This window comes from Haliotis cracherodii, unplaced genomic scaffold, assembly GCF_022045235.1.
Source record: "Haliotis cracherodii isolate W230 unplaced genomic scaffold, xgHalCrac1.p SCAF_9, whole genome shotgun sequence".
In the NCBI taxonomy this organism is placed as follows: Eukaryota; Metazoa; Mollusca; class Gastropoda; order Lepetellida; family Haliotidae; genus Haliotis; species Haliotis cracherodii.
In genome coordinates this window covers 52,948,000-52,968,015 of record NW_027266343.1, presented here as the reverse complement: position 1 = coordinate 52,968,015, position 20,016 = coordinate 52,948,000, and the positions used below count along the sequence as shown (strand labels likewise).

Sequence of the window (20,016 nt, the reverse complement as noted above, 5' to 3'; positions counted from 1 at the left end):
CAATGACATGTATCAACCAAGTCAGCGAGTCTGACCACCCGAAAAACTAAGCTTGAAAAATTAAATCTCCCATATCCAATCCCATATAAACTTTGCATACAATGTTTCTATTGAGGCGAAATGTCACATACTCAGAGACCTTGTGACACATGGTCTGACAATTAAATGTAGTTTAAGTGACCGTTCGTTTCAGTTTTACTTTATGACAAAATATCCATTTGATATCAGTATCTTGGAGCAGCTTTCATTGGGAAAAGGACAACACGGTTCTTTTGATTTATTGCAGTTCACAAACACTATGACTTTCTGCGATGATTATTCATTGTTTGAACTGTGACTCTCCAAGTACGGACTGATATATCAATATAAAAAATATATTATTATGAGATACAGTTATGTATAAATAATACACAGAAGGTAGTTTGATAATGAGTAAAATGTGAAACTGTCAAGACCAAAATGCTGAATGTCTGTCCAATGGATCCAAATAATCAAAGGCGACATTCAGCATCCATAATCTCGACAAGTTCATGGTTAGACTGTTTTTCAATATTTTCATGGTCATCGTCATTGGTTTTGGCCTTGCAAATGTCCTTATCAAAAGTGGGCATAAATGGTATGTATGCACACCAGGCTATCCGTCTCAGGTACTTCATGACGAAAGGAAAGTCATATAGTTTCATTTGATCAACGTGTGATGGTCCATCGCTGGTTCCAACGAGCTTCTGTCGCCATTTAGTTAGCCCTCGTTCTTCCAAGGTTCCTGTAAAGAAAGATTACAGCACTTGTCTCTCTGTTCAAAGACACGACAACACACTAAAACCATCACATGAGGTGAGGTGAAATGGGGTTTAACGTCGCGTCCAAGATTATTGCACTTATATAGAGACGTGCATGCACGTGTGTGTGGCTGCTTGTACTAGTCCGGACTGATGCCGAATTAAAGTGCTAGCACACTAAGATATCATGTCGCAGTTTAACATGAATACCCCAGCAAGACACAGTATACTGACTCCGAGCCGACCAGTCCTTGTTTTAGCCCCTTAATGCCGAGCACTAGGGTAACAACAAATACCATTTTTTAACGTCTTTTGGTATGGATCGAACCCCGGACCTTCCGCTCTCCGGGCGGATGCTCTACCACTAGATCACGGAGGCGGTCTGTCACACATGAAGTGATACCCATACTACATTAATTATACAAAGTTTCCGTACACCAATGTCTGTCAATATATTGTGACTATATGAAGATTACATATACCAACATGATCCCAGTTGTAGCACACGGGGTACCCTGGTCAATATGGGATGAAAGCGACAAAACCCTTTCCAAATACGACAGAAATTTCTGCATAAGGCAGATCGATAGTTCGATTCCGACTACATCATGAGCATGTGTTTATGAATCACTATCAAATAGCGTATCCTGCCCCAACGGAGGCACCCGTCACAAACACATGCAAAGGCAAGTCAGTTGTTCACCTTAAACAACACGGGAATATATGGTACAAGCCAAAATAGAGAATTGCATCGGACATAATTTTGGTCACTGATGCGTCAATTTTTTTTATAGCTTCACTAAGGCCTTGAATGTTTGATCAAACAACTTCTGAGCAAGAGTCGTATGACGCTCACTGAAATCTCGGTGGAAAGATTATGCCCGATTGTTTCTCAAAAGTTGTGCAATGTAAACATCAAATGCTGGAGCTGTTGAAATAGTGCTCGACATGAAGGGAAAGTTGGCTATTGTCAAGTTTAAGTCATCCCTCTTGTGGGGGCACGGGTGGCCCAGTCGTCTAAGGCGCCGCGATTCGCTGTGCAGAGTTGCGTCCCTTGGGCATGCCAGAAACCTATGATTGTGGGTTCGACTCCCGGTTCGCCCCAGTTATGTTTCTAGGTTTGTCAGCACCATACCCGTGCTCGTGGGTTTCACCGAAGGGGTAAACGTCTGTGACCTGCATCACTTCGGGCTTTCCTCCCACATTAAGCTGACACGCCGCGATATGACTGGAATACTGTTAAAAGCGGCGTTAAACCCAACTCACTCACTCACTCACTCATCCCTCTTGTCATACAGTCTTGTGGAGAGTGTTTTATCACTCTTAAGACACATCCAAACTGCGTAGGTTTAATAAGTTCACCACATTCGTAAGATGTTTGGCAGACAGGATCAGCCTTAGGGTGAAACTGGGACCCAGCACAGGTACCAGCGGATCCTGGCAGCTAAGGGACACAACTCTTCACCTCGAGTTGCAGCATCTAAAACCGTCGGTTTATTCAGGGGGTATGCCTTACCTGTGTGTCAACATGCATCATTGCATAGTCACAATCAGACTTTAGCCTTCCAATTCGACCTGACATGGACCCCACACTAATGTTCACTGCATTGACTCTTTCCCGACTCACCTGGTACAATGTTGTCGAGCAAACAGCCAATAAATCCGCCAACAAACATGGCGGTGCCCAGAAGGACATTGATAACCTGATCCAACTCTGTATTGCCTTAAAAACAAATATACCGTCTGATTAATAGTATTTATAATAGACAGTAATATAATGGAGTAAATCGAAAAGACATTGCTTCTTAAATTGTGTATCATTATTCAAAACATGAAGAGCTTTGATATCGAAATCGCATTTAGATTAACCCTCTTGGTGCCTGGACGCCAGTCAGCCTGCATACCGCTCAATGCCGCATTGTGATGACGTCGCGGTTTTAAAAACATACATTGTATCAAAAGTGTCACAATGTTCTAATTTCGTCACACAGTGCAACCAAATTGTATAACATGCAACTCGAGTTGATTGTCGTTCCAACAGTATCTAAAGTCAACATATCCAAAAGATCTATACACTGCCTAGCCATCGATAAAAGTGAAGGCATTGTATGTTTCCTACATTTCTACATTTATCGTAATATATAGAACCACCCGAATATGGCAAGTAAAATTAAGTAAGTGCCCTTGTTTGAAATCTACATGTCCAATACTTCATATAATTGTCAAGTACATATCCTAACAATGATGGACATATGACATTTAAGTTGAAGTGCCATGAAATTGGTTTTGAGTATGCCATCTACTAAATGTATCAATATCTCTGCCAATAACTAATACTGTATTTTGTATAACATAATTGGTAGATTTCTTGTCATTTCGAAAACAAATAATAGTACTTTAAAATATGTTTATGATCTAGGGCATGACAAACTCGTAAGGTTGTTACAAAACCTGGTAAAAAATGTAGCTAATCGTACTTCGACTGAGAAAAGGAGATGCTTCTCGGGCATTCACGTGTCACTTGAAATCCTGTGCATCAGTCATTGTTATGGCCAATAAAATAAATGTTTCACATTTCCGCGCCATATGAAACAGACTCTGTTATCCAGCCTGTTAATGGACATCGTATTAAAGAGTCAGCTTCAATGTGTGTCCAGGTGTGTTTGTCTGTTGCGTGTCCAGATGAGTAGAAAAAATATGACGCGTTCCTCATTCTTTACTTTTTGTCAACTATTTTAAATGGTAAGGAACCTGTCACCGAGGAACATATGCAGCCTTCATTTATTGCAGCTGGTCTACCTGATGCATACCTGTATTTATTGCTTCCGGATTTGCATATATCCACTGGGGGATGCCAAGCCCCAGCATCAATGAAAGACCAAGTATCGTGAGATTTCTTGAGGACGAGAGATCAGTAAACTGCAGGGTGGAGATTCCAACAGCCGCCACCATCCCCAGGAGGACAGCATTTAGCCCCCCGATGATTGGCTCCGGTATCAGAGTGATCACAGCCCCAAATTTACCCACAAGGCCACACAGTACCAGCAAAAAGCCGGCTGTTTGGAACACTCGACGACTGGCAACCTGAAGTACAATGAAACCTAGAATATTCTCTTGAACACGAAACCCTTCCCTATTATAATATATCATCAAACGTGTGTAAGAATAATGCTTAACAGTAGTTTATATTCAGTGAGGTAGTTGTCTACGATATAAATCAAACTACATTGTGTTTAATAATGTCTATCTAATTTGTTTGACAAAGTCTTTGACTCCTTTCTCATTTGGATGTAATACACTGGAAGTATCTAGAGGTGGAACGGTAGTACCCTGAAATGGAATATTTTGGATACACTGGAAGTTGAGAACACTTTCACCAATTTTGTATTTATATTGAATTTTTGTCAACAAATTTGGAATAAAAACTGCTGTATCATACTTCTGTTTTGAAATAACTTTTCAAAACCAAGTACATCCACTCAGTATCTCGTCAGTAATTATAAAATTGTATTCTGGTATTTTCATTTACCTACTATTTTCTTGGTTATAATAATGGTATTGTTCATTTTAGTTGGGAATTACAGACACTTTCCATCAATGTATATCTGTAAAACGTTCGTATCAATTCATTAGTATATTGATGTTATATCTACTCCACGAAGGTCGTGGCAGCATAATGACAACTTTTATCTCGATGAAAACACAGCCAACACAGATTGCATTAAAACGTTTGTTTCCTCAACAGAGCTGTTCATATAACAAATTATTATGCCTGAAAGTGAGATTGACCAATCAGAGAGCAGAACTACTTACCCCACATGAGCCCGTATATCTTCAGTACAAATCCAAGATGGTTGTTACTGACCTAATAAACCCGCGAAGTTCCGGGATTGAATAGGTTTTCGGCAACCCATGCTTGCCGTAAAAGGCGATTATGCTTGTCGTAATATGCGACTAACTGGATCGGGTGGTCAGCGTCGCTGAATTGATTGAAGCATGTCATCGATCCAAATTGCGTGGATCGATGCTCATGAAATCAATCACTGGATTGGCTGGTCCAGACTCGATTATTTACAGACCGCCGTCATATAGCTGGAATATTGCTGAGTGCGGCGTTAAACAACAAGCCAAACAAAACTAACGACTGACCTAATATGAGACCGTATACAGTCAGTAACAGCCATTTTTGATTTTCCAATACCCACCTCACATATTTCACATGTACATTCTGGTACCGAAATTCGTTATTTGACACGGTTTTGTGTTTTGCCATCATAAATTGTGATGTGAAGTCCATTAATCTATGTTTTAGATCACGTTCGTGACATTATTGATAAAGATTATATTGTCAACAAGCTAAGGTCGGGCCTCTAAGGTTAGAAGAGTAGTCTCCCTTTGACGAACTGTCATGCGTGTCAAGTTTATATGGATACCAGAGAGTGTAAACTTTTCGACATAATACATTCGTTATGGTGTCTTTAGTTGCCGCATACGGTGTCATATTATGTTAGCAGAAAAAATATTGGGCTCGGCTCACGCATCATCCAATATGTTTCTGCTAACGAAATATGACATCGTATACGGCAACCAAAGACACCATAACTAATAATACACCAGGTACATGTGCATGAATCACCCTAAACCCAAACGAAATGAAGACACCTTTGTTATGGCAATGGCACCAATGTTGCCGCTGTAGGACGTTGTTGCATGGCCCGACCCCATCATTCCAGAAATGATACTCCCAAATCCTTCCATTGCTATCCCCCTGTTTATAGCGTGGGGTGGGGGAGGTGGAGCATCTGACACTCTTGCGGCAGCAAAATAGTCCCCAATAGATTCAATCACTGAGCTGATGGTTGCCGCAAGTAGCCCAACGTACCCTGCAGCACTGAAGGTCGGCATTCCAAACTGGACTGAAATCGATGAGAAACAGATTTGGAAAAATGCGTCTTGTACGCACCTGCATTGCCTCTTTCTTTCTTTTAATTGGCAGTGTTTACTAAATTATTCCGATGTGTTATATTGTTTAAGTTGTCCTTCATAACAATGAGCAGTATGGCCAACTGGTGTTTACCCGAGTAGCTACAAGGCACGAAGAATCTACAATTCCTGTTATGTTCTCCATACCATGAGTCATTCACGTATTTTCGAGGGTTGGGTTGTTGTTTTACGCCGCACTCAGCAATATTCCAGCTACATGACGGCGGTCTGTAAATTATCGAGTCTGGACCAGACGATCCTGTGATTGTTATCATAAACATCGATCCACGCAATTTGGATCGATGACATGCTTCAACCAAGTCAGCGAGTCTGACCACCCGATCCCGTTAGACGCCTCTTACCACAAGCATAGTTGCCTTTTAGGGCAGGAATGGGTTGCTGAAGACCTATTCTACACTGGACCTTCACGGGTATATTTTCGAGGGACGTATTCTTACCACTTCCCTGTTTAAAGCCAAAAAAGTTGAACTCTAAATATCAGTAAAGATAAGATATATGGACGAACAACTTCTTTATTACAATTAGGAACGACGTTTCGGTGTAGGTTCTTACCCCGTTATCAAGCAAACATGGTTGACAAGTATATATACAGGTAGGAGGCAGTGTTTATACAGTAGACTAGGTATCAGATATAGTTACATAGTGGAGACGCCTGTTGTGTAAACAAAGAGGTAGTTTGCCGGCGAAGTCAGTAGTATAAACATAAGGGTCAAACGCGTTAATAGGCCAGAAACCCATGCTTGCTGTAAAATGGCGACTATGCTTGTCGTAAAAGGCGACTAACGGGATCGGGTAGTCAGGCTCGCTGACTTGGTTTATACATGTCATAGGTCCCAATGGCGTGGATCGATGCTCATGATATTAATCACTGGATTGTCTGGTCCAGACTCGATTATTTACAGACCGCCGTCATATAGCTGGAATATTGCCGAGTGCGGCGTTAAACAACCAACCAACCACCCAACTAAAAGGGTGAAGCCAGTAATATAAACGAAAGGATAATGACAAATTGGGGTCTTTGATGAGCTGAAGGTACGCAGGGTGTATGTCAGAGCCTTCGTCACGGTTGATGGTCACTCCTAATTGTAAGAAAGAAGTTGTTCATCCATATATCTTATCCTTACCTATTAGTTCAACTCCTAAATGCCTCTCAAAGAAATCTAAATATCAGAATTAATTATTTTGCACAATTTGATATAAAACATCAACGCAAGAGAATTACCAGTCTCAACTGGGCGTAAAGACAAAACATCGGAACTACGAAATATAAGAAATTTCTACAGATGGGCAACATTTTTCCAAAACGCTCAGCCCACACAATGACAATGGACACCTAGGGCTTGCTTTAGAGAGAGGTACACTTACATGGATACGGGAAGTAGAACCATGGTGCATTGTTCACGGCCTGGAGTCTGTAGGCGGCGTCGGTGCGGGCAAGGTACCCAGGCAACGTGGCGTTGTTGGGGAAGACGTCAGTGATGGTGAGCACGTGACAGAACAGCCATGATATACCGATAGCAAGCAAAACCTACAAGCAAACAAGTGAACATCTGGATACACACATTTACTCATTGCTTCACCTGAAGACCTCTTTAATTGGTCAGAATCTAGCTATAGTTGTGTGGAAAGACACAATCGGGCCAATGGATTTAAAAGTATTTGTTAGAAATGTACCTGTGATTACAATGAAGTCATGTTAACACGGTTGCATATTGATATGTAATTAGGCGCGACTTTGCTCGTCGGAAGAGGCGACTAAGGGGATCCGGTCGAGGGGCTCGCTGACTTAGTTGACGCATGTCATCGTATCCAAATTTGCGTGGATCGATGTTCATGAAATCAATCACTGGGTTGTCTGGTCCAGACTCGATTATTTACAGACCGCCGTCATATAGCTGAGTGCAGCGTGAAACATAAACAACAAACCACACATAATAACAAAGTATTACTCAAGTACAAAGAGTAGGGTTCTACCGGGGCTAGTTGAAAGAGAGGATAACGTGAGACATGGCAGCCTTTAGCCCTGCTGAAGGAAGGTACGGGCGGCTTGAAGCGACCCAGGAACAGCGAGAACATCAGTATCAGACACATGGAGCTGGAACATTGAACATGATATATATATACACTATATAAATTATTTAAAAAAAATTTTTTGATGAATTATAGTTTAAGAGCTGTAAAGATACTTTGAACAGAAACTTTATGTTTATGTAACTTATGTAAATTGATATGAGTACATACGAATTGTATAAATAATTTTGAGATTATTTTTATCCAAACATACCTAACTATAATTTACACTAAACACGTTGACCCATTTCAGTGGGGCGGGTATGTCTGCCGAGAAGGTTGGGATAGGCCTATACGATCGATATCGATGTTCGGGAAACGTTTACAGTTTCCGTGTAGCGAAGTATTAGCACTTTTGGACAGCTTGTTAATTGTGGGTTTCCATCTTAACACTATTTGGATGTCTCTAATGATCTCGTTGATATGAAATAATATTACAACCATGTAACTATTATTTTGAAATGATTAATTATGAAAAACATATCAAAACATTTACCACTGAATAGATATATTAATATCAACAGTATCATGTATACCACTATGATTGAGTCAACTTATTATCGCTTGTTCCTTGAAAACAATAACAATTGTTTCAGGAGGTCATTTTTGTGAAGACAAATAATTAATTTTGTTTTCAGAATAAGTTTGTTTTATACTTTAACATTACATAAATAATTAAAATGATATGTGTCGTCTACTCATTCCTGATTCTGAAGGTACCACATTCAAGTTACAATTTGTTTTACCTACTGGGCTACATGTGCCCGCTTAATGACAGTACCGGTACTTGCACCAATAGGTAGATGTGATACAAAATATCTTTGAAACCATGGATCAAAGTTATTATCTTGTTGAAAAGTAATTTCAATACAGAACATGGTAACACACCGTTTATTCAAACGTTGGTGATAACCGATATTATTTACACGTTCTACATATCATGCACAGTCATCACTAGAGATGTTTGTGTCACTGAACCAAATACAAATGTAAGATCCGAAATGTCATCTCGACTGAGAATCATTACATTCTTTATTGTAATTTATTACTTCATCAAGCATTGTTTCAATTTTCAACTAAGTGTAAAGCAGTTACATGGTTGGGAAATAAGTCGTGTTCGTGTGCTCCAAACCTGTTGTGTTAATGAAAAACAGTGACAATGCACTCACAAGAACGCCACACCCCAATGGGACTTGCTGAAGTCGTTGACAACCACCGTTAACGAGAGACCAATGAGTGAGATGGTTGGGGCGATTGTGAGGGGCCCAATGAACCTGAGGAGGAAGCCAATTAACCCTGTACATCCTAGGACGACTTGGGTCAGAGAGGCCAGGATCAGGTTTCCTTGTATCTGAAAATTAGTTAACAAGCTTGAACCATATCATAACTTAAATATTTCAGAAGTTTACCTGAAATGCAGCTGATGGTTGGTTCATTTTAATGCAGTTACCATGACCCACCTCTCGTATCCGTGGCAACCATGCTGCTTCTATCGTTTCGTTTCCAGCAGCAATTTCTGCAAATAGGAATTGAACGCATGTATGTCGTTAATTAAGAATCTATGATAAGGGGGATGCTATTTGGAAATACTTCAGCAGTGTCTAACCGAGACAGCATCTGCGCATGATATGCAAAGATTACATTGTATATGCATGATATCGTTTATATTTATGCATCTGACTTATTAAGTTTACATAATCAGATGTATTTGCAGTGCAGGGCTAACGCAACAATTATTCAATTAAAATATATTTGTCATTGTATTCTGACAAGCATCAATTGCAGTGACATTTGTTCTAAACAAGTAATATAATATCGAAACGTTTTGCATGAGTACAATACACCCGTACATGCAGAATATACATGCATCACAGTAGTACATGCGTTCAGTGCGAATATCATATGTTAAACCTTCTTTTTTTAAAATGTGCAACAAAATTATACTTTTTAAAATTCCCAGTCTCTCCTACTCATTAAGTAAAAATGTAGACTCTGATACCCAAAATGTGGATTTGCTGTATTCCAATCACATTATGTATGAGGCAATATTCATTTCGTATGACGCACTGGTACGGCGCGGTAGCCCAGTGGTTAAGGCGTTCGCTCGTCACGCAAGAGATCCGGGTCCGTTGCCCCACATGAGTATTATGTGTGATGCCAAGTTTCTGGTGTCTTCCCGTCGTGATATTGCTGGAATATTGCTAAAAGCGGCTTAAAACCATACTCACTCACTCACTCGTTACGTACCCTCTGGTGGACAATCCCATTTCTTCAACGACATCATGGCGACGATGGGTGGAATAAATGTGTGTGACCCTCCTTGGATGATTGGCAGCCTATAAGGTACAATGTTGGCCACAATTAGAATTATTGGCTGTTACATTTGTACTATCAGTTGTAAACAATACACAATGCAGATAGGTTTGCAATAGACAGTACATCCGGGTATGTGAAAAAAATAGAATCAATCAGCGGATGACCTAAATGAAGACAAACTAACTAAATCAACTATCGGTCGGGATGACTTGAACAAGTGAGAGAGTGAGTGAATTAACCGTCACATCGGCGGTGACGACATAAACAAAGACAATCTAATTGTGGATGTCGTAAGCAAAGACAATCAACGAGGGGATGGCGTAAGCAAAGACAATCAACGAGGGGATGGCGTAAGCAAAGACACGTAGCCAGCGGATGACGTAAGCAAAGACAATCAATAAGCGGATGACGTAAGCAAAGACACGTAGCCAGCGGATGACGCTAGAAAGATAATCAACAAGCGGATGACGTAAGCAAAGACACGTAGCCAGCGGATGACGTAAGAAAGACAACCAACAAGCGGATGACGTAAGCAAAGACAAGCAACAACGGAAGACGAAAGCAGACACAAGCAACAGCGGATGACGTATGAAAGACAATCAACCAGCGGATGACGTAAGCAAAGACAGGCAACCGGCAGATTACGTAAGCAAAGGAACCGTCAAGAGAATAGGTCTTCAGCAAACCATGCTTGCCGTTAGAGGCGACTTTGCTTGTCGTAAGAGGCGACTATGGGGATCGGGTGGTCAATTGCATGGATAGATGCTCATGATGTCAATCACTGAAAAGTCTAGTCCATGTTCGATTATTTACAGACCGTCGTCATGTAGCTGGAACATTGCTGAGGGCGGCGTTAAATAACAAACAAACAAAAAAACGTAAGCAAAGACAAGCAACAGCGGATGACTTAAGCATAGACAAGCAGCCAGTTGATGACGTAAACAAAGACGAGCAACCAGGGGATGACGTAAGCAAAGACAAGCACCCAGCCGATGACGTAAGCAAAGGCAATCACCCAGCCGATGACGTAAACAAAGACAAGCAACCAGGCATGACGTAAACAGGGGTTAACGTCGCTTCCAAGAATATTGCACTTATATAGCGACGTGCATGTACGTGTGTGTGGCTGCTTGTACTAGTCCGGACTGATGCCTATTTATAGTGCTAGCTGACTGAGATACCATGCCGCAGTTTAACATGAATATCCCTCTCACACACAGTATACTGAGCCCGAGCCGACCGGTCCTTGTTTTAGCCCCTTAATGTCGAGCGCCAGACAGGTACAAAACGTACACCTTTCTTAACGTCTTTTGGTATGACGCGGCAAGGGATCGAATCCCGGGCCTACCGCTCTCCGGGCGGAGGCTCTACCACTAGACTACGGAGGCGGTCGTAAGCATATAGAAACAACCAGGGGTGAATAAAGAACGTAAGGCTGAACCAACATGTAATTCCATGTGGGTATATGTGAGCAATGAATTGGGTAATGTAATGTAATAACGAAATGTAATTTCTGTCAATCTGTCATTATTGGTGTCTCAGTTTTCTATAAGACGCCGCGATTCGTTTTGCCGAGCAGCAGTTGGTTCAAATCCCAGATTCACCCTGACTGTGTTTCTAGGTTTGTCAGCTCCACATGTGTTCCTGTTCGTCAATTTCACCATTTACGGTTTTTATTCCACATCAGGTGAGCCGTTTTAACGTCGCGTTCAAGACTAGTGAGTGAGTGAGTGAGAGAGTGAGAGAGTGAGTGAGTGTGTGAGTGTGTGTGTGTGTGTGTGTGTGTGTGTGTGTGTGTGTGTGTGTGTGTGTGTGTGTGTGTGTGTGTGTGTGCGTGCGTGTGTGCGTGGCTGCTTGTACTAGTCCGAACTAATGCCGATACCCACTGAGATACCATCCCGCTGTTTCACAAGAATACGCCACTCAGACACAGGAAACTGCTACTGAGCCCCTTAATGCCGTGAGCCAGGCAGGGTAACAACAAATACCATCTCTTAATGTCTTTTTACATGACGCGGATCGAACCCACGAAATTCCGCTCTCCGGGCAGACGATCTATCCACTACATCACGGAACATTCCATATGAACCTGATGCGGTTCAAAGCGTATGTAAACTCAAGCAGTGTTCGTCTCATGCAGCCCTTTCAGAGCACATCATGTGCACTGTAGAAGCTCTATCCACGTTGCATAAACACTTCCCCCAGGGCGACGCGCACTGATGCAATAGACCTCGTGTCATATAGACTTAATGTATGAAACACATACGGTTCACATTCCACTGCTTACAATACACTCGATTTCAGCAGACTGAAATCTCCGTCCTCATCAACACAATCATTAGAGCTGGTGTATGATTTTCAAAGCGCATTTTAAGAGGTATACACTTGATAGCATCAACCCATGTATCCTGCAACAAGACACATGGACACACGGTGTCACATGGACTGAAATCAGAGGTAGCTTTGAAGTAGTTTTTCCTCAAGTTAATCGGGGCTGCCTGTGCTCTACTCATGACCTGTGATTAATACCTGGGACGTAGGGGTAAACACCTGATCTGTTGTATCGCTATCACCTTCAAACTCTCCTGTAGTTTGTATATCAGGTGCCAGCGTATACATGCCTCCAAAACATGTACTGAGATTAGGCCAAGTCACGCGAGACAAATGGTCAACACGAGATGAATATTTATAGGGTCACTGCAAGACCTGTTAGACAGATATGACTAGCCATGTTCAACTGTTTATTAACAGTAGGGTAGACGTGTGGTTAATTCGTACGCTCGTCTCGACCAAGACCAAATGTATTTTCCAAAAAAAGTGAACTACAGTTAACTACGTTTATAACAAACACGCTTATAATGAACTGACGGATATAACGAACATATTTTTGGTCCCGGCCATTTGCTGTATATATGATGTATACAGCTGGTAGCGTTATGTTACAACGGCTGCAGATATATTACTTGCTTAACACTCAATCACATGCTTAGATTACCTCAAGGTTATTAAGGGGGCACGGGTGGCCCAGTCGTCTAAGGCGCCGCGATTCGCTGTGCAGAGTTGCGTCCCTTGGGCACGCCAGAAATCTATGATTGTGGGTTCGAATCCCGGTTCGCCCCGATTATGTTTCTAGGTTTGTCAGCACCATACCCGTGCTCGTGGATTTCACCGAAGTGGTAAACGTCTGAGACTCGCATCACTTCGGGCTTTCCTCCCACATTAAGCTGACACGCCGTGACATAACTGGAAACTGTTAAAAGCGGCGTTAAACCCAACTCACTCACTCAAGCTATTAAAATCAGTTACAAGTTATCGCTATCTTCGAGGACATCCCATTGCAGGTCACGTTAGAACAACCTTTCGCGAACTATCACCGACCAATGCAATGACAAACAGGAAGTCAACGAACTCACTAAGAAAGCAGCTTTCCTTAGCTTTGAGGTACCAGTTTCAAACTGGCGACTTCCATTCCAGACTATGCTTTTAAAATTATTTTGAATAAGTCATACAGTCAGTAACATTTGTTTTGTGTTAAGCTATAGAGGTTGCATGATGTTATATAACATAACAATATGAAAATTTCATTTTTCATTACGTGTTTGTATCGTTATCTATCTGTAGTTGTCCGATTTTCGAACACGAACGTTGCTGCTACTTAATTTCGTTTATCCGACATACTCGTTAATCCGACATAACCATATGCAACCAATCATTTCGGATTCATGCGACTTGACTGAATATGCTTATAACGAACTACGGTTATATCGAACTAAAATCAGTTGTCCCTTTGAGTGCGTTACAACCGTAGTTTACTGTATGTGGCACCAATCTCTGAGGCTTATTGTTGGCTTATTCGAGGCTTAACTTTTGGGTTACTTGTTGAGTAACACCGCAATCAGCACTGTTCCTTCTATGTGATTGCGGTCTGTAGATAATCTTGTCTGGACCAGACAATCCAGTGACGGATATTAAAAGCAAGATACACGCCGTCGGGTTACAGCGACAAGCAATTCATCGCCGAGCCTGACCACCCAATCCACTGTACGCATCTTACGACAGCACAGGTTTTTGTGTACCTATTCTAACGTGGTGGAAAAGATGGGGGTAAATTATTGTAATTATTGAAGGTATGACTCAGTCACCTGATGCCGATGGTGTCTTGCAGAAGGGTGGACACTCCACACATGAAGAAGGATACGCTGAGCAGTTTGGCTGTGACGTCAGTCAGCTGGGACGCACAGATCTGGCGGGTGATGAGGAATGGGATGGACAGCGTCCCAGTTATACACATCACAGTTTGCTGAAATAAGAACCAGATCTCCTGCTCATTCAAGGGCGGATCCAGCAATTTTTAAAGGGAGGGGTCCAAAATATCAAAATCTTATACCATAAACGATAAACATTCGCGGGCACGTCACTTCAGACTTTCCTATCCCATTAACTTTCACACTCGTATAACTGTAATACTGTTAAAGTGGCTTTGAACCAAGTCACCCACTCATTCAACAGTAAAGAACGGCTCTGTCAATATATCCGGGAAATATTATACAATATAATATATAAATATATATATGACAGTATTAATAGGGGTTTGTGAGTTTCTGAAGTCCTATCAGCACTTTTTCCAACAGCCAACGTTCCCTTCATGTCGAGCAATAATACAGCAGCTCCAGCCATTGGTGTTTACATTTTGCAACCTTTGAGATACAATCGAGTATGCTTTTTCCACCAAGATTTCAAAGAGCATCATACGGCTCTTGCTCAGAAGTTGTTTGATCAAGGACTGTAAACACAAGCGGTATCAAACTGGGACAGTGTATGTAATGTGTGAGTCCCCATATGAATGCTGGTGCTCCACACCTAGTACACAGAGAGGACGATGAACCTATTCATTTGATCACCGTGACCCTCGAAGATGCTCACTGCCACACAAAAGCATACACACTATAAGTTATAGCAGGACCACATGGGGTTTTATTGCCGGAGGCAAGATGTATAAAACCTAACGAGCCCAATAGATCTTGCTACAACGAATTTATCTTACCGACATGTTTTAACATGACATTGTAAAATAATTCAAAATTGATAGAAAACAGCTGTTCTTTTGAGCTGAGGTTAGGTTGCGCTATGTCGCGTGACTTCCAATGACTCGGAAAAAGCGTGCATATTTTTGCTTTGAAGTTGGGTATAAAGGGTTTATTCTGCCTCTCGGAAATCCACGTGCAGCCTGACTTGCTCGTGGCGGGGTATAAGAGAAATTTATTCTCCTCCACGGCGGGATACACAGTATTTTTTCAAGATCAAGTGGACCAATCAGATCTCATCATTCTGACATGAAGTATTCAAAATTAACATATCAGTAAATGCACTATCGTGCAGCAGGATTTACTTTTTCATCGTTCACTTGATTGTTTGTTTACAGGCCGCCGTCGCATGGCAGGAGTACTGCTGTGCGGCGTCAGGCAATAAATACTGGGTAATACTATTTTTTCTAGAAATTGTGCGAATGGCGGGTGTTACCGCTTGGGCAGGACATGTTTACCATTTTTTTCAGAGTCACCTGGTGTCATCACTTATTTTCATTGGTCCATTCATATAATTTTCTGAGCTATTATGACTTTTACACCAAATTTTAATCTGCTTCGGCAGATATTCTAGACCGGTTATTTTCTTGCATTGAAAGTTTACATTTACATACATGAACACATCACGATAAACCGTTGATTGGTTACCACAATCAAAATGATTGGTTAGGTTGTTGTTTTTTAACAAGGCACTCAGCAATATTCCAGCTACATGACGGCGGTCTGTAAATAATCGAGTCTGGACCAGACAGTCCAGTGATTAATATCATGAGCATCGATTCACGCAATTGGGATCGATGACATGCATCAACCAAGTCAGCGAGCCTGACCAGCTTGGAATATTGCTGATTGCGGCGTTAAACACACAAACAAAAGTAGTAATTAGCGGCGGTGACAGAAGCAGTTATAGAAGTGATGGTAGAAATATCACTACTGGTGGTAGTAGAAGTTGTATCCCCAATCCCTTTTATCACCCGATCTACAAACACATGGAATACAAAATAGGTTATGTTTTTTGTAAGAGACAAACCTTTATCACATTACAGGATGCATTACCCACGGCAACACATGCAGCTGGCAGATGTGTGAGTGATGTGCCATGAAAAGGGAAGCCGATCCTTAAACACCAAACCACCACCTGTCTGACTTGAAATAAAAAAAACCTATTCACCCAAGTCACTTTTTGCTAGGAACATTAACATCTGAACCCTTTTGTTTGTCGACCAATGTCAATGACACACCTGTGAAGGAGATATGTTTTTGCCCGCCAATGTCTGTTGAAGACCTTGATGTTACACGTGCCCCTTCCGTGGAGGTTTATTTAGCCCTACCGTGCACATGCTTTCTATGTCAAGATTTCAGTGACATAATATTTGTCAACACAAGGATGTCATAATGTCATAATGATGTAAAGGCATATGTTGAACATTTACCAGTAGTAAATAGTGGAGGTTGTGGAGAAAAGTAACACAACGCCAGATATTGAACGGACAACATGCGTTCACTTTGAATCCAAAACATGTTCTGCCAGTTTCTGGTGCAGAAGATGAGACGAGGGATGAAAATGTTGGTCGTGTTTTTGTTATGTTAAACAGTGGAAATATGTCCACAATTCCGCCTGATCTTACTCCATAAACGTTGTTAAAGAATGGGATGTCTCTTAACTTGCAACGCTGCTGTATTCCGCACTGTGACATCATGTCTTACGTCATGTCATACGACGTCGTAATAGTGAGTTGGACTTGCGAACTAACGAAACCTTGTAAGGATCGTTTCATTTTCTCTTCTTTTCTCAAAATCTGACTCAACCGACGTCCCACTCACCACTTCCACTATTACCAAACAATATTACTTTAATGGTAGGTTTGAAATGAACCAGGTAATATTTGTACTTAGATGTCTCGATACCGCATTTCATTTGAAACCTCCAACTTGATACTGTATCTGTAAGTACCCATACGGCATCTCATTTGAAACCTCCAACTCGATACCATACCACACGGTATCTCATTTGAAACCTCCAACTTGATACCGTATCTGTAAGTACCCATACGGCATCTCATTTGAAACCTCCAACTCGATACCGTACCATACGGTATCTCATTTGAAACCTCCAACTCGATACCATACCATACGGTATCTTGTTTGAAACCTCCAACTTGATACCGTATCTGTAAGTACCCATACGGTATCTCATTTCAAACCTCTATTTGAAACCCATATACTTAAGCAAGGTGATTCAAGTACACTTTCTACTTCTGAAGTTTGTGAAAAGCCATGTTAACACCACTGTTTAGCCAAATAGTATGACTCATCAATCCGTACTCTGAAGTGAATACCGTGTTCGTAGGCTGATTTCTATATGCTGTCGGGAACGAAGTGATAAAAAACTAGCCATTATAAGAAAGAGGAATACGGAATGCGAGAAATGTGGAGGCATTATAAGCATTCAAGGATGTGTACATATTTTTAATATCACGACCGAGGTGTCAGCTGCTTTTGTGGCCTCTGGTCTGTGTGAGAATGAGGTCAAAAGAGTCAGATATGGCAATACAGATGTTGGTGGCGTGGACATCCGCAGTGCGAGGTTCGTAAAGAGAGAGCCAGGATGCGGACAATGACCTCTGTCACTTCTTTGAGCTGTGGCAATCATCTACTAAACGCTTTTAGCTATTTCTCATAACCAAAACATAAATGCAACTCTTATTCAGTCGTTTTACTCAACCACCTTTAGTTGCTTAAGGGTCAGTATGTGGACACAGCTTATGTTGAAAAGATACTAATTCGGCGTTTACGTTGGGCAGACCATGTAAAATGAACATTCCAAACAAGTTTGATCACGTCATTACAACACGAATCACCGACTCAATGCTACACAGTGAACAAGTAAGCAAAAACACCAAGAGCATTGGATACCTTAAAGCAACGCCCCAATTGGTTATAGGGTTTCTTAACATATGGCATATATATGTAAGCACACGTGTAATGTCGTAAAGTACCATTCCTACCTGGAGGCCAAGGACGAACCATAGTAGAATAGAAGGAGTGTCCTCTACCCCGTATATCACACTCTCCTTCTTTGTCCGGCTGCCTCCATCCTGACTTGGGTGTCCCTTGACCGTCATGATAGTGTGCTGAACGAGGTCACTCCAGTGAGACTACGTTTATAGACTTGTACACCTCGACCAAGGTAGTAGAAGCTACAATGACATCTACACGTGTGACAGCTCAAATGTTTTTTTTAAATTTGCTTTTGTTCAGTGAGTGGGTGAGTAATTGAGTGAGTGAGTGGGTTGGGATGGGTGTGAGTGAGTGAGTGAGTTTGGTTAGGTTAGTGAGTGGGTTTGGATAGGTGGGTGAGAGTGAGTGAGTGAGTGAGTGATTTGGTTTGGTTAGGTGAGTGAGTGAGTGGGTTTGGATAGGTGGGTGAGAGTGAGTGAGTGAGTGAGTGAAAAGATACTATGGCGGCGTTCACGTTGGGCAGTCCATGTAAAATGAGCATTCCAAACAATGTATATAGACTTGTAACCTCGACCAAGGTAGTAGAAGCTACAATGACAGCTCAGGAAATTTAATATTCTCCACCTCTGCGTAGTTTTATAGCCAGAGGTATATCCAGTGCCGCGTGAGCGCAATTCTCGCACAACCTTCACTTTACCGATCTTAGGAAAATGTGCGTCAGAAAAAAAAATCGGCATCCAGAGGGTTAAGAAAGATTGAAGAAAGGGTTGATTCTCATTCGTTAGCTTGCTGAAATATTAGGCAAAATGATATTTTATACCGTTGATGTATCATTTGGACTCCTGTATTCCAATTTTTAAAAAACTAGAAATTGAGAACGCAGCACAAAACCTGTGACGATCCGGGATAGAATCGGTCTTTAGGAACACATGCTTGCCGTAAAAGGCGACTATGCTTGTCGTAAGAGGCGACTCACGGAATCGGGTGGTCAGGCTCGCTGACTTGGTTGATGCATGTCATCGTATCCCAATTGCGTGGATCGATGCTCATGATGTCAATCACTGGATTGTCTGGTCCAGACTCGGAGTTGAATTAGAAACTATTGGTAGATGGTAGGGCTGGGGCGAGTCCAAATTTACTACCCGGGTACCCCCCCCCCCCCCCCCCCCCCCCCCCTATTACCCGACCATACCCGGGTACCAGCTGTGGGTATCAAGAGATAGGTACAAACTGTCCGATTGGGAAACGTTTGACCGTACTCCTGTCAAAATGTATTAAAATACAGGTATAAAATGATCTGGTCATGCACACACTGAAGTTGACTGAAGTTTTATCTTTATGCAAACATATAAAGTCAGAAGGAATGTGTGCATAGTCGGAAAGAAGTGTCAACACTGATAGTGTTACCATAGTGCTCTAGATACATTTTGCCATCAAACAATATATCACGAGACTAACCACGTATCCGGGTAGTCATGTTGGTACCCGGTCCTACTCAGTACCCACCCGACCCGAGTACCAGAGTTACCCGTCCAAGCCCTGGTAGATGGTCATTCGAGGAGTGCCAAATGAAAAACAACATAAACTATTTAGAACTATGTATTTTGCCATAAAGTGTGTCACAAAGCAAATTGTTGGATGTCAACCCAGACTCAGATTTGACAATTCCACTGCAGTGGTATACATTAAAAGGCAAGTTCACACGGAAATGAACCATTTTTTCTTGTACTTTTTCCACATTAAAAGTGTTAACATAGAAGTGTCATAGACAAAAATATAAAAACATCATATTTAATTAACAT

At 41.6% G+C, this 20,016-nt stretch overlaps 1 protein-coding gene across 1 annotated transcript; it reads right to left on the bottom strand.

Annotated features, from left to right (window-relative positions):
• Positions 1-264: 264 nt before the first annotated feature.
• LOC139452766 (solute carrier family 23 member 2-like) lies at positions 265-18,382 on the bottom strand. Its single transcript, XM_071234376.1, has 11 exons — positions 18,262-18,382; positions 14,312-14,469; positions 10,101-10,189; positions 9,314-9,369; positions 9,023-9,204; positions 7,758-7,878; positions 7,149-7,311; positions 5,442-5,695; positions 3,590-3,863; positions 2,407-2,502; positions 265-763 (listed from the first exon to the last, which is right to left on the bottom strand). The coding sequence occupies exons 1-11, from the start codon at positions 18,376-18,378 to the stop codon at positions 492-494; spliced, it is 1,782 nt and encodes a 593-aa protein (XP_071090477.1). The 5' UTR covers positions 18,379-18,382; the 3' UTR covers positions 265-491.
• Positions 18,383-20,016: the final 1,634 nt, after the last annotated feature.

Bases quoted from the DNA above. Each gene is read 5' to 3' on its own strand.
- LOC139452766 (XM_071234376.1), bottom strand. From the start codon at position 18,378: ATGACGGTCAAGGGACACCCAAGTCAGGATGGAGGCAGCCGGACAAAG. The intron at 7,879-9,022 runs GTGAGTGCATTG...TCAATGTTCCAG, and splicing joins CATTGGGGTGTGGCGTTCTT to CTCCATGTGTCTGATACTGA. The intron at 5,696-7,148 runs GTAAGTGTACCT...CATCGATTTCAG, and splicing joins GTTCTACTTCCCGTATCCAT to TCCAGTTTGGAATGCCGACC.